The sequence below is a fragment of the Serinus canaria genome, chromosome 4, assembly GCF_022539315.1.
Source record: "Serinus canaria isolate serCan28SL12 chromosome 4, serCan2020, whole genome shotgun sequence".
Lineage (NCBI taxonomy): Eukaryota > Metazoa > Chordata > Aves > Passeriformes > Fringillidae > Serinus > Serinus canaria.
In genome coordinates, this window is record NC_066317.1 from 5,569,382 (window position 1) to 5,584,759 (window position 15,378).

At 42.3% G+C, this 15,378-nt stretch overlaps 1 protein-coding gene across 1 annotated transcript in view; it reads left to right on the forward strand.

The window, feature by feature from the left end:
• Nucleotides 1-15,378, forward strand: part of FAT4 (FAT atypical cadherin 4) — a 125,400-nt gene that overhangs the window by 67,790 nt on the left and 42,232 nt on the right. The window contains exons 4-6 of the mRNA XM_050973694.1: nucleotides 336-686; nucleotides 4,808-5,730; nucleotides 6,403-6,577. Of these exons, the coding sequence (XP_050829651.1) occupies nucleotides 336-686; nucleotides 4,808-5,730; nucleotides 6,403-6,577 (1,449 nt within the window). The remainder of the gene's footprint in view (nucleotides 1-335; nucleotides 687-4,807; nucleotides 5,731-6,402; nucleotides 6,578-15,378) is intronic.

The window sequence follows — 15,378 nt, forward strand, 5'->3', positions numbered from 1 at the left end:
TGCGGCAAAGGGAGGGTCCTTTGAGTCGTAGGAAGGCAATGCCTAGCAGGACAAAGGTATTTTTGCCCCTGTTGATATCCAGTCTGCTATCTAGTTGATATCTAGTCTGATATCTATCTAGAAATGGCTGTGAATGTTTTTTATTACAGTGTTTGAGTAAAAGCAAGAATATGATGTCCCTTTCAGCTTGAAAAACCTTTTGCAGTAGTTATTCAGACAGTGTTGAGGCTTCAGTTGCTCTGGGAGGGCGTCTCTCACCTGTGGATCCACTTGATGCCGAGCTGGCCCTTGCCTGTTGCAAGGTCCTGATGGTGCTCTGCTGTTGTGCCACGCAGGTTCCTTGGTGGCAGCCATTCTTGCCACCGACGACGACTCGGGCGTCAACGGGGAGATCACGTACACCGTAAGTGAGGATGATGAGGAGGGAATCTTCTTCCTGAATCCAGTCACCGGGGTCTTCAACCTGACCCGGGCCCTGGACTACGAAGCACAGCAGTATTACATCCTCACCGTCCGTGCTGAGGATGGGGGAGGCCAGTCCACGGCCATCAGGGTGTACTTCAACATCCTGGACGTCAATGACAACCCACCCGTGTTTGGCATGGCCTCCTACAGCACTTCCCTGATGGAGAACCTGCCCCCAGGATCCGCCATCCTCAACTTCAGCGTCACCGACGCCGATGACGGTAGGAGTTCCCTGACATTCCGTGTCTGTGCTCCTCAATCTGTGCTTCACCTCAGCAACGTGTTAGACTTACTAAAAAAAGGGAAAATTTGGGCTACCTGAAAGTTGCTGCTCTCATATGCTTAAATTCAGATTTAAATTAGACCTCAGTCTGCCAAGTTCTTTTTTTGTTTTTTTTTTTCCAAGTTTGTTATAAATTCTGAAGAGGGTTGTGGTAATATCAGATGTTATCTGCAGTCATCTTAAATGCACTCTAACTTTTAAGTCCATCGTGAAGACAGTTGTCATCTACAAGTTGTTGATAGTGGAGGTTAAAAAACTTACTGAAAGAGATCTTACACAACTTCCCATTGAAATAAGCTTTAATATTGGGATTATTTGTGGGATCTAGAGGCTGTTAATGTTTTGAGTGTAATAGGTACAATTTTTGTAGTTTGCTTAACCATTTTGCCATATAGCTTGTGCCCAAGCAAGAAGAAGTACAGAATATGGCCATAAAATGCATAAACAACATTCCATCCTGTACCTCATTTTCTGAAGTGCCCACAGACATTACCCTGTGTAACTTAATGCAAAGCTCTTCATAACTCACAGGGACTTTACAGGTGAAGGTTATTTTTGTGACATGTTGAGCAGCCTTGTCTCCTCTCGACTTGCCAGGGGCTCAGTGGAGCCCGTGGAAGTGTCTCACGCTGAAATGTGCTTCAAGGACAAAGCACCTGCGTGCTTCCAGGAATCCCTCTTTGTGCACCTAAATTGACTGAACCTATCAAGGTTGCTCAGCAAAGCAGTTTTGCATCAGGAAATGCTGAGTTGTTGGACTCCAGCATTTTTGTGGGGGGATAAATTTTCCGCTGATGGATGGAATTTTCCATGGTAAAAATTGTGTAACTGGTTTTGAGATCAAGCTGAGGAAGGGAGAAAGATTCCATAAGATAAGCCAACAAATGAGAAGGCTTCACTTTGTGATACTGGCGGTTTTTGCATGAATCTCTTTCACTACACTTGTTAAGGCTTTTATTTTATGTAAACTAAACAAGTTGGAGGAGGAGCTTGCTCTTGTATCATGCATACCTGGGGAAGGGCTTGTTCCTCCAGACTTGTAGATAAATTGGTTTGTGTCTATCTTCTCTTTCATATCTTATTTTCCTGTCAGGACTACAGCACTTGGTTTCAAACCTTTCTGGAAGTTAATTTCACTTTGCTGTTACGAGCCTATTTTCCTTGTCTCTTGCAGCTCATACATTAATTTCCATCTGTGCACAGTGGATGGGAACTCTATCATAGCACTGATATATCAACTCACATTCATCACACACTCAGCTATCAAGGAGGCACATGAGTACTTGAGGAGCAATGCAAGGAGAAGTCAGCTATCTTGCCTTTTATATTTTCTGGCACTCTTGCTTTTCTAGCAGGCTGGATTTAAAATTAATAGGGCAGAAATATCATTCCAGGAGCATGCCAGGTTGAGTTCTCCCATAGGACTGTAACTTGAGCAAATGTTTTAATCTATTGTTGTTTCTGTTTCAAGCCCAAACTTGTTATCTTGTGTTGTCCTATGTTTATCTAGAGCACAGAAATAGCTAGTGCTAGTATTATACTCTTCTCCATGTGCTCACAGATAATGCACTCAATACAAATATAATTTGGTTGATTATTTATGTTACATGATCCTATAGTTTGAAAGAGCTCTGAAAAGACATTGTTTTATAATGAGGTATGGCTGCTGTTTTAGGATAAACACTGATAAAAGACAGAAACATGGTGATAGTGAAACTGCTCCAATTCTCAATTTTCTTGTTCAGCACACCCCTTGGGAAACAGCAGCTGTTTATCTCAGCTTGGACTGTTTCATATACAGGTCCATACCAAATATCAGCTACAGCTCTTGGATATTGAATATAATAATATAACAATATATACTAAAGGATTCAGTTACCCTAAACTGATTGATTTTGAAATTCAGATTTTATTTTTTAACAAAGAATTAACAGGAAAAATCCCAGAGGAAAGAACACTCATGTTTGTCAGTTTGTCAAAAATTTTGATTACATATTCCACTAGGCAAAGCTGGTATAATTTCCCAGCTGAATTCTACAGGTATTTATAGAATGAGAGGGGGGAAGTAGTTTTGTTGGGATTTTTTTTTTAGTCTTATTAGTAAATAAATAAAAACAGAAACAAAACCCTTTAGAAGAATGTTATGATGAAATTGGTGACTCCATGTCTGTCTTCTCAGAGTTTTATCAGATGAACCCTCTGATTAAATAAACCCAAGGTTCAGCAAAGAGGATGTCCCTACATTCTCCCTAAGAAAAGCCCTGCTCCAAACCTTGGAAGGGGGGATGGATGAGGTGCACAGTGCCAGCTTGGCATGCTGTGTTTAAAAAGGAGAATAGTTCATTAAGTGCCCTTCCTGGCTCCACTGATATTTAGGCAACTCTTCTGTTTCATAGTTTAATTTATATAAGAATTAGCAGCATGGAAACCTATGAGAATACAGGACAAAGAATGAAATGTTCATGGAGGTGAGATAAGGAATAACAATTTTTTTTCCTTAGGAATAAACATCATAGAAAATACTGGAGGGGAGAGGGGGAAATAGAGTATTTTTTAAAGTTATTTTCTTTTGCAGGACCCAAATCCTACCATCTCCAAAAAAAGTACTTTACTGAAATCAAGGCTTTCATACATAAAACTTGTCATTTTAAAAAACAACTGAACAAAAAGCAGAGTAGCATTAAACTCTCACTGTCCTTCATTAGATCAAAGTAATGGAGAAACACTAATATCTGGCTGATAAATGTATTATTTTATTTAATTGCATTCCAGTGTTTTGTCTTTCATGTTTGGTTCTATTCATTTTATAATTTGACTCTTACAGGAGGAAAAAGAGAGAGGGAAAGAGGCCAATTACAGTAGCCACTGGGGGAAAAACACATAAAACTAGATTTCTCAAGTCTGAGCATAATAAACAGTAGAGATTAATAAATCTAATGCAGGGATAATTTTATTATCAAAGCAATTCACTCAGAGTGAAAAGAGCTTCTGAGTAAAAATGAGAAAATGCACAGCAGTCAGTGAAGTGGACAGCTTTCTTTGCATGAACAAGGTAGTTTGAGAGGTAAATTAGTAGCTAATGGTTGGTTAATTTACTAATCTTAAACACAGTCTTGAATATGCAAAGCAAGAGCAATTTTTGAAATTAATTAAAATAGGGGTAAGATAGATGGAGGAGAGAACTTTTTCCACATTTGGATGTTCCAAATGATTAGTTGTTTAGAGTGAACTGTGGAATTGACACAGTAGCCCACATTGTTTCCTGCAAGGAATATTTAAGGATATTTCACAGCCCTGTCCAGGTTCAGGATGCATTTCCCTTACTGGAATGATAAATCTCTCCCCTGACCATAATTGCTGGTTTTGTTTTGATCATGAGATGAGTGAGGGCTGTTCATTTGATATTTTGGAATACCATGCCATATATGGGAAGCATACCTTTCCCCAGTATTCACTCTTGGCTTGCTCCAGCTAGGCTTGGGAGTTTCTGCTTGTGGCTTTTTTTAATTGAGTGGAAAAATTCATGAAATAATTACATTAATAATAACATTGCTTAGTTGAACTGGGAAGAATGGAGGAAACCAGATGTTCAGTGAGCAGAGAACTACTGAGTCTTGGATTATGAAGGAAAACACTCCAAATCCTTTATCCCTAACCCTCATAGATGGGGAAAAATTACTTGTGGTGCCACCGTGGAGCTCCTGCTGAATGAAAAGCAGAGATGAACCCTGCCAAGCTTTCCCTCTGTGGCCTCTCCAATTAACATCCTCCCTCTCTCTTTCATGAGTATTATCTTGTCAGAAAATAATAATTTCAAAGGCTTCTGCTCCACTGTGAAACTTGGCTGAAATTAGCAGATGGATTTAAAAAATGGTGGTGAGGAGGCTGAACACTCAATGTCCTGTTGTGCAGGACATTCAATGACTGTTGTGCAGTCCTTATTTCTGTGGGAAAATGAAGGAAAATCTCCTGTGGAAACAAGGCCAGAAATATTGATACTTAGGGGATACCAGGGGGATGAAGTCATGTTATCTACCTTTCTTCCCCCTCCCCATCCAGGTCCCAACTCTCAGCTGTCCTTCAGCATCGCGTCCGGGGACAGCGCGGGGCAGTTTGGCATCGACAGCCGTGGGGTGCTGAGCATCCGGCAGCCCTTGGATCGGGAGAGCCAGTCCTTCTACAGCCTCGTCGTGCAAGTCCACGACATGGCCCCCCTGCCAGCCTCCAGGTACACCAGCACAGCCCAAGTGTCCATCATCCTGCTGGATGTGAACGACAGCCCGCCGAGCTTCATCTCTCCGAAGCTGACCTACGTGCCGGAGAACACGCCCATAGACACGGTGGTGTTCCGAGCGCAGGCCACCGATCCCGACAGTGGTCCCAACAGCTACATCGAGTACAGCCTGCTCCGGCCTCCGGGAAACAAGTTCAGCATTGGCACCATTGATGGCGAGGTCAGGCTCACCGGGGAGCTGGACAGAGAAGCTGTGGCCAACTACAGCCTGACCGTGGTAGCCACAGACAAGGGCCAGCCGTCCCTTTCTTCGTCTGCGGATCTGGTGGTCATCGTCCTGGACATCAATGACAACAACCCGCTCTTTGCCCAGAAGCTTTACAAAGTGGAGGTGGCGGAAGATACTTTGACAGGGACGGATTTAATCCAGGTGTTGGCTGCTGATGGAGATGAGGGGACAAACGGGCAGGTCCGCTACGCCATCGTGGGCGGGGATGCCGGCAGTGAATTTCGGATCGATTCTGTGACGGGGGTGATAACTGTGGCCAAGCCTTTGGATAGAGAGAAGAAGCCCTCCTACACGCTGACCATTCAGTCATCTGACCGTGGGAGCAGCCCCAGGACTGATACCACAACAGTCAGTATTGTCCTGAAGGATGTTAATGATTTCATTCCCACCTTTGAGCTTTCCCCCTACTCTGTGAACGTCCCCGAGAATTTGGAGATGCTCCCAAAAGTTATCCTTCAGGTGGGTACATTCAGCAATAAATACGTGTCTCTGACCATTGCTGGCATGCCTACATGGTCTTAATGCACAGTGTCCTTCCTCCAACATTAAAAAGGGGCAAAACAGTGGAAGAGTTGCCCCTTGGCTTTAATTGAATTTGCAGTCTTTGTTTGCTTGTTTTCCTTTCTGTGTGTATGGGTGGGGCTTTTTGTTACTAAAAGTTAATATTATACTTTGGAGTTCTGTTTGTGCTTTCCCTGCCTATCCTCACACCTCCACTGGGACTTTGAGAGCCTGCCCTGTCCTCTCATCTCATTCTCAACTTCCATGCAACAAATCTCTCAATCTGGTCGTTGCCTACATGGGATGGTGCTGTGTGCCAAATGCTGAGAGAGAACTAAATGGAATCCGACAGCAGGACATGCAGTGCTCGCTCCCATACAGAGCTTAGCTTATACCAGGTTTTCAGTGAGCCCCAATACAGTCCTACTGTATTTACACTTGAGAAAAATAAAAAATCAACTATATAGTAACTGTGTTAAGTTTTTTTTTTTCAATTACAGCTAATTTATACTTGTAGCATTTGCATTAATTCAACCCGTTAATTTGAATTATTATTACAGAGAATGCTTTCTCTATCCCAATATAATTTTGGAGTCTTTGATATCCGTTCTGTTTGCATTGCTTGTGTAGGTTGTAGCAAGGGATGATGACCAGGGGCTGAACAGCAAGCTGACCTACGTGCTGGTGGCTGGCAATGAGGAGGGAGCCTTCACCCTGTCGGGCAGCGGAGAGCTGCGCCTGGTGCAGAGCCTGGACCGGGAGGCCAAGGAGCAGTACCTGCTGCTGGTCACAGCTGCTGACTCAGGTGAGGCAACCAGAGCATCTCTTCTGCTGAGCTCCTGTGGGGAAACGTTGCATTCTGGACAGAAAATAAATGTTTTTGTGGTGGTCTGAAACTTTAGTGGATGGAGGTTGGGTAGTTGTGTTGAATGGGAATCTCTGCAGGGAGAGTTGGGCATACCTGATGTCAAAGGGAATTTGGTTTCTGGAAACCAGGATTTTATTCCTATGTCCAGTTGTCTGCTGTTGGTAGTGCTCACTATGGATTTAGGTAGGTGGATTTTTGCCCTGCAGTAATAAGTGGTCCTACCTAAGTAATAAGAAATTCATGCATGACTACAGAAAACCAATTTGAATGGCAATAGAACCCTGTATAATGTTGGCATAACAAATGTGCAGAGGTCAGTGGCCAGAAAACAGCTATAGACCACTCAGTTAATCCTACTGAAATCTTGGCCCTGGAAAGAAATAAGAATTTGCATTTCAACATTTTAATATTCTGCTTTGCTCAGCATCCAGTCATATCTTTGCACCACAATACCAAATGTATTCCAAGTTCTTTCATTTAAAACAGGACGTGAAGTCTTGTTATGAAGATTAATTACACTTTCACTTGAGGTGTCCAAGCCCAAAATTTTGGTTTCAGATTTTGGTGTGAGTATTATTAACAAAGACATCCTGCATCATACTTTGGACTGATCTCTGGTCTCCCATGGTTTGATGGATTTAATTTACTGCAGAACTTGTTCCTGCAGTAAAAATAGAAGCAGAGCCGACTTGTTGACAAGTGAAAACAGTTTTGTTTTCTGCCATGCTGTGGGCAGTATCTTGTGCCAGTGACAGCAGCTATGGCTTGTGTTTTCCTGTTGCAGCAGTGCTCAGGTATTCCACAGCCTGAGCACAGCTGAAGCTGAAAAACACAATTTTAAAGCTTGAGGTATCATTTGTCTTGTACTTTGGCTAGAGATATCTGTGTGCTTTATGATTTTTACACTGGCTTTCTGTTACTCTGTAGCCTCAAACTGCTCACTTGTGACTTGGACTTGCTAGGCTTGAATGTCCTTGTGCTCCTTCAGAAGCTGAGGCTGGATTTGTCTTGATGTCTCTTTGGTCTCTCAGTCCAAGCTGGCAGAAGTCAGTGAGGGCTGTACAGAGCAAAACAGCCAAAGACTGAACTGATAAAAGTGGTGTCGTGCAGCCAACAATTATTGTCCTTCTTGGAAGAGGGAGGGGAGCAGAACCCAGCTGTTCCCCTCGCCTAGCACTGTGTGTGACCAAGAGCTGGACCAGAACACAGGCCAGTTTTACCTGGACTCTGGTTCCTAAAAACCCCACACAATCCAGGAGATTTAACCAACAGTTAAATCCAGCAGTCCCAAATGAAAATATTCACCTGTGTTGGGAGATCTCTGAGTTTCAGGTAGTCCAGGGAGACATTAATACATGAAGTGTGCATGGACCCTTTGCCATAAGTGGCTGACAAGAACAGCAGCATGTTTTCTGAGTTCCTGTGTTTAAACGCGTAGATATTGCACTGATTAAACACTTTGAAACTTCTTTTGAAATTTGCTATGTTCTTTAAAGCTAACTCACAAGTTCCCATGGCCTCCCATGCCAGTGTTAAAATGTACTAGCAAGAGTGTTCAGCAGTAACTTCAAGCCAAATGTAACTGCTCTACTGTGCTTCCGTTTACAACCTGACTGATCCACAGCTGCTGTGATTTGGGATAATTTTCAACCAGGCTGGTGAATGACATTAGCTGTCATCTTCTGGTTGCACTGAAGACTTGTTCTGAATTCATACCAGCAAAGAATACATTGAAAACCGTGCAATCATGATTTATCTAAATCACACCAAAGTGGAAGTGTTCAGTAGAAGTCAGTGGCTAAACTTAACTTGATTTCATGCAAGTGGGATGGGAACCATAGGCACAGTAGATATCCAGGTGGTGCCACACTGGCTGCTGCTAGTCAGTGCATTTTTCATTAAATGATGTATTTCCTGCCACACTGCAAAAAAGGTGGGAATGACACAACCTTGAAATGGATAATAAAAGCGTTTGGAGTATTTATGCTCTTGAGCAGCTGTTACATGTTTGTAAAAGAAGCTCTCACAGGCATATCCAGCTCTTTGCCTAACATAACCATTTCTACTGTGTCTCTTAGTTTGTGTTTGTTTGATAATTCTGAGTAAGAAGGATTTTGCATACAGACCATTCATCCAGAAATATTCATGCAAAACAAGTAGGGGAGCAGTGCCTCACAAAGTGTTGGAAAAAGCTGACTTGTCTGAAATTGTCCACATCCATATTATATTTGAAAAGGAATTAAGGAAAAGGTATCCTTTGCACTTTGAGGTTGGCTTTTATTAGCTGTAAGAAGCAGTCTTTCAAGTAGTGTTGAGCAGCCTAAAGAACAGTCTTGCCATATATGGTGCATCTGATTTAAGGTTTGGGGTTTTTTTTACAGATAAAAATCATGGTACCCATCCAGATGCAGTTAACTCATGAAAAGTCCATCAAGAGCAAAATACTGTCTGTCCAGCCCTCTTCCCATTTTTCTAAGGGTCTGCATCTCAATTTTTATAGGCTGCACTGACTGGTTTGAAACATTCAGAGATGATATCCTGCTCCTAAAGAAGTCTGTGCCAACTCTTCCTGTTCTTTCCAGGAAGCAGACACAATACATTCTGAGAAGCACCCTCAGACATAAGAACTAATGGATTCCCAATTTAATTTTGGCTGTCTTCCTGGTCTCCTTATCCATAATCAAGGATTTCTTGCTTTTCTTACGTTTATTTTCACTTCATCAAGTTGTGACTGTGGATTCTTGCTGTGTTACCTTAGCCTGTGTAAGGGAAGCTGCTGGAAGAAGGATGACTTGTAATTTCTCATTATTTTTATCTGGAGGTGTCCATCCAATGCACCTTTATAGATTTATAGCATGTTTTGGCAGCAGGTACGCTGAGTATAACAGCGAGGGAAGGATTAGGACGTGGCAAAGTGTGGAGCCAGCGGGGCTGCATAGGATACAGTGCCTGTGCCCTCAGGGATCTCTGTGCTCTTTCACTGCACACAGGAGTGCTCTCCCAGAGCAGATCTTAGCCCTGGCTTGTGAGTTATGGAGAGCTGAGCTGCTCATAAACACAGGGGACAGGTCAGGTGGGGGACCGCCGGTGGGACCACGTGCCCCAGCCATGGAAACCAGCAGTGGTTGTTGAAGAAGTGCTTTCCCAAGCAAGGGCTCCCTCAGGCCCAGGGAAGTCAGTCATGATCTATGCACTGTCCTGGCTCTGGCCCAGCTATTCCTTGGCTGCTAATCCTCCACCCGCTCCTCAGGGTGGATCGCGGTCGGTGGAGAGTCCTCCCTGCGCGCTGGGGGAGGCAAAGGACAGACAGAAGGACTTCTGGCGCTCGGCTCAGTGATTCGTGTCCATGCAGCCTGCCTCGTGCCCAGCCTCCACAAGGCAGCCTGCACAAAGGGTTTTGATTCCTGCCTTGGTTTATCATCACCCTTCCTCACTGCTGCGCTCTCACTGCGGCTGGGCTTGGATACTCGGCTGCAGCTCTAGGCAGGGGGGATTTGTGAGGACACGCAGAGCATCCAGCACTGGGAACATTCAGCATCTTCCAGAGCTGTACACCTGTGGCTTTGGTCGAGAAATGAAACATAATTCAACCCCAAAGCTCAGCCATCCCAATTTAGAGACCCTCTTGCAGCTCAAGCTGTAGGAGCAGAGTGCATGAATTATAAATACAGTGACAGGCAAAGTGATGGACTGTGGAATAACAGGAGAGTGTTTAGATTGCAGATGCTGCCCCAGAATGTCTGCTAACACAAACGCCAAGAAACCTACACACAACTATTTGAATGTGTCTGCACGGGTCTGCTTCTACCACATAAATCTGTTCTGCTTTGCTACACCTTTCTTCATGGCAAAATGGTTGGGAAAAGAGACTTTCTGCCTTTTTTTCTTTTTCACCCCATCTGGTGGGGATGCGGCACTAGGTAAACATTCAACTCTGGCAGCATGACAAGAACTGGTGCAGCTGCTTTTATCATCCATGTCTTTAACTCTTTGAGCAATTTTCTGGACAAATGTTAGCATTCCAACAGTCCTCCTCCTTTTATTTATTGATTGCAGGGATGTGGAGTAGCACATCTGGAAACCTGCTCACTGCCCAGGACTACTGTTTAAATAAACTGCAGCCACCATCTCTTGATTAGGTTGGCCAGAATGGCACATTGCCACTATAAAACCAAAATTAAATTGTGATGTTTCTAATTAGAAGCTGTGTTCCTGTGTTTTGGGGGGGCTTCTTATCTTATTTTTTTAAATAACCTATTTACTGGTTTAGATAAATAGTCCTGAAAGAAATGAATCAGTGGACTGGTTTTTATATTTATTTAGCTGTCCTTTGTATACATCCCTGGCCTGGATGAAAACAACCATATGTTTTTTCTTTAGGAAATGTTGGTTCCTGACTTCTGCATTCTTTCCTTCAAGAATGTAGGAGGGAGACCAAGCAGAGAGGTTATATCCTTCTCAGGAATTCTCTTCTGAGCTAGGCTTTTGGTTCCCTTCAATCCTAAAATCAAATGAAAGGTGACAGTGCAGTTGTGTTGGTTTTTTAACACATTTCAAGATGTTTCCCAACAACAAAAGGACAGCTGTATTTTCTAGTAATGTTTAGAAAGTCTTAAGACTCAACCTTGTGTGAGATTTAACTGGCTAGACTAAAAGACATTTGTACTCATCCTGTTTCCTTAGCAGACACTGTATTTCTACCTAACACCAAGCCTGCAGTGTGAAAAGATGTTGCCTGAAAGGAATGAATATTATTTTCACAACAGATTTACTAGTTTTAAGTTTTGGTGCTGTCAAAACAAACAAGCAACTCACTAATTTCAGCTAGAGACATCCTGTTTGCCAGGTTTTCTGTGCAATGTCTAAATACACCCATTGCTGAGGCTTTGGTGAGCTAAATGAAGCTGATGTCTGCTCACCTTGGTGCTAAGCAGTAGACAGAAGGATTTCTCTCTTCTGTGGTCTTGTTTTATGTTTCAAAATGAATTTTGGGTTCTGTCCCAGCTCCATTTATTTCCTTGTATTCATGGAAGCTCTTCCTTGTGTCAGTGCCGTCTAAAACTGTTGATGGAGTCGTTCTGCCTGATTTTTTAAATTTATTTCTAAATGGCACCTCAGGACAACTGAGATGGTGACACTCGTCAGTGAGTTCATAGTGTTCATATTGTCTGACCATCCTCTAAAATCAGGAGACAAGAGAATTGAGAGTGGCATTTTGTGGCTGTGGCAATCTAACAGCAGGGTCTTGCCCTATCACAGAGCCTAGAAACTGTTAGCACTTTGACATTTTTCCCTAGAAGAAAAAGCTCCAAAAGCTATTTAGGAAGAGTGTTTGTGGCAGAGTCAGTCCAACATCCCCTGAGGAGTTATTGTCAGGGAAGAGAGCATCTCAGTGGCTGTGGGATGTGACATGTTTCCTCCCCAAATCCCCTCAGAGAGGTGCACAGTACAGCCCCCAAATGGCAATTGAGACATTTAGTCTTCTTTTTGGACTTAGAACTTCATTATTAGAGCACTGTTTTCTAAACAGTCCTGCAAGATTCTCTGAGCTAAATCCAAGTATAAAACTTCCTCTGGGGTGAGGTGCAGGAGAAACTTATGTTCAGGCTGGCAATGGGCTCAGGCTGGCCAGCTCAAGCTAAAATATCAGTGAAAACAATGAAAGATTTTCACTCAGATTAAAATAATGCATAGCACTTCATTTTCAAACTAACTCAAACTAGTTTTGGGGAGAAAAAGACAGGTATAGCTCTTAAAAAAATCCAGGTTAATTTATTTAAACTGGAAAACAAGCTAGAATATAATGTTGACTATTTTAAAATTTTCAAGTTGGAATTGTCTGCTTTTCAGTTTGCAAGCTGTTGCACTTCTTCCCTTACCTCTTCATTCATCCATCTTGCTCTGATTAGTTTGGAACTTCTACATCAAACTTAATTTTCAATTGTTCTTCTGCTTACATCACTTGCCTGTGAAATTCTATTTCATATCTGCTGATGAGATCTCTGACTGTAATCTGTTTTGCAGAAGTAGTTTTGGAGTAGTTGTTAAGCAGTTTATCAGCCTTTGAGAAATGCTAAGGTTTTTCCAGCCTTGGTGATCTTAAACCGTTTTTCAAATTAAACATTACACCTTATAAATTGTAAGTCTGCTAGCTCAATCTTCAAATGCACAGCTACAATTTCAGGAAGCCTTAATTGCAAGGATAAAACAAGTAAAACATGCACATATGGCCTGAACACTTAGCCTGCTGGTTAATCTTCTGTATTTCTACAGGGTGTTTTTAAAGCCTAATTCAGAATTGTGCATTACAGGAATTTCTCTATGGGATATTCAGGAGTCACAAGCTGTCAAAAACTGCCTTAGTCAGCAGCCCCTGCATGAGCCAGCTTCTCTGTTTTTTCTGTTTACAGAAAGAACTTATAACAAGGAGGAGTAATTTGGTGGTTTTTAGAAAATATTTTTTTAAATGGCTCTGCCTTTATCCTGTTACAGCTCCACTTTCTTTCAATCTCACTTCTGTCACCTGGGGCCTTGGGTGGGGCACGTGGCCATGCCCATTCTTCCAGCACTTCTTGCTTTTTGCAGGCACAGGGAGATCATAAAATGATTTTGGATGGAAGGAACCTTAATCTGGTGGAATTCCAACCAGCTGCCACAGTCAGGGGCACCTTCCATTAGCCCAGGTCACTCCAAGCCCCATCCAAACTGGCCTGGGACATTTCCAGGGATGGGGCAGCCACAGCTTCCCTGTGCCAGGGCCCTGCCACCCTCACAGAGAATAATTTCTTCCTTGCACCCTTAGAACCTGTCATGTGCCACGATTTTTATGAACATAAAATTCAGCATTTTTCTTAATTTTTCTTGTTTTGGAACATTTGGTAGAAGGCAACTCCTTGCTCTGGAAATAAATGCCTTTCTGGCTAAAAATTGTGCAGTATGCACATGTGAGATGGTTGAACATCTTAAAGCTGTGCTAAATATATATTATACTTTTTCTTTACTGCAGGGGTTTTGTTCTCAGTCTGTGTCTGTGTTCCTGTAGGTCTGTAACAGTGCTCCAGCCTTTTTTTTTTTTTTTTAACCTCTCTGGGTTAACAGCTGCAGGAAACTGCTCCTGATCAGAGGAAGAAAAGAGGGATAGGGAAATGTGTATATACACCAGAGGCCTTAAAATTGCCTCTCTGTGTGCCTGCAACTCCTGTTCTTTCAGCAGCATATTACATTTCTTGCAATGTGGTGTTGCCCCTGTCCTGAAGCTCCAAAGCTTAATGAATTCATAGGATGCAGTCAGTCAGGAATTTTGGTATCCAAATTTAAAACCCAAAGAGTAGATGAGAGATCCCATTGTGCATCACTGTTTTGGGGCAGAGTTTTCTTTTGCACTCTCAGACCAGGTGTGAGTTTCTGTGTTCATGCACATGCACCAGCCTAAGTGTGGCTGGACGTGCTGCTGCTTGAACAAGGCTGGGCTCTGGTCTAGTGACTAATTTATTATTTTGTTTTTACTTTTTATCTTCTCAAATTCAGTTCTGTTTGCTCCCAGCTTATTTAGGCTGCTAGATGGGCGTTGATATTCTCTTTTCTAATACCTGATGTAGTACACAATGTCCCTGGTTTTTTTTTTTTCTTTGTTAGATAATCCTTGCAAAAGTATGGATCTGTCCTAACTATCAATCTCTTCCCTTGGTTTTTGAAGTTCAAGTCCTGTTAAATCAGCTTTGGGATCAACTACTGCTTTGTACCTATCTATGAGATAAACTCAAATTTGACACACTCAGAAATTTTGAAAATCTGAGTTTCCTGCATGTTTCATTCAGTCACCCACTGAACTGACTGAGAGTACAGATTGCTTCTAACTTTTTAATATCTTTTATTAGCCATTTATTTCAGCTTTTGTCTCAAAATAGTCCTGGTTCACAAGTTTTTCTAAGACTTAGCATGACAGCCTGTGGTGAAAAATTGAGTAAGAAGAAAACAAAGCCCAGTCACCATACCCAGCCAGGACAAATATTTGTGGTGCAGTCTTGTAGAAAGGACTACTTTTTCTCATTTCACAGATGCAGTTTCTTCTGTGTTCTTGGAAAATTAGTCAAAGTCATGCATGCTCCAGATCAAGCCTCGTGTGCACTAGAAATGCAAAGTGTAATGCAGGCTAGTTGCATTTTCACTTAATGTAGCCCTGTGTTTATTTTAAAACTCACCAGCTGAGTGAGGCTCAGCACACTCTGTCTGCATTTAAATGCCTTTAGAAAGATTGGCCACTTTATTGTGAGAAAGGCCTTGTTTACTTGAGTGAAAAAGTTAATTCTCTGTGATAACACATACAACTCCTAGTCCTGGGACTCATTCAGGGAGTGTTTGACTGGAGAAGTGAAATCCTCTTTGTTGCAAAGCAACACGTTTCGCTGAGGCAAAAATTCCATTTCTGTTAAATCGCTTTCCAATTTTCAGGATAATGATGTGTTTAATTTACCACAAAACATGGTAAACTGCTTGGAGGATGAGTCTTGATTAGTCAGTAAGATTAGTTTTATTTCATTTTAATCCTTTTTTTTTTTTTATTTTAGTGAAATGTATCTGTGGGGTTTTTGCTTAAGTTTATTGTTTTCTAGCACGTGATTTTGGTATTTTAATGCTGGCAAAAACTTCTGAGCTCCTGGTTTCTGAAAGGAATGATGGTTTTACTATCTGCTGTGCTAAGCATGGTGCAGACAGGACCTAGAAACCATTAAGGCTTC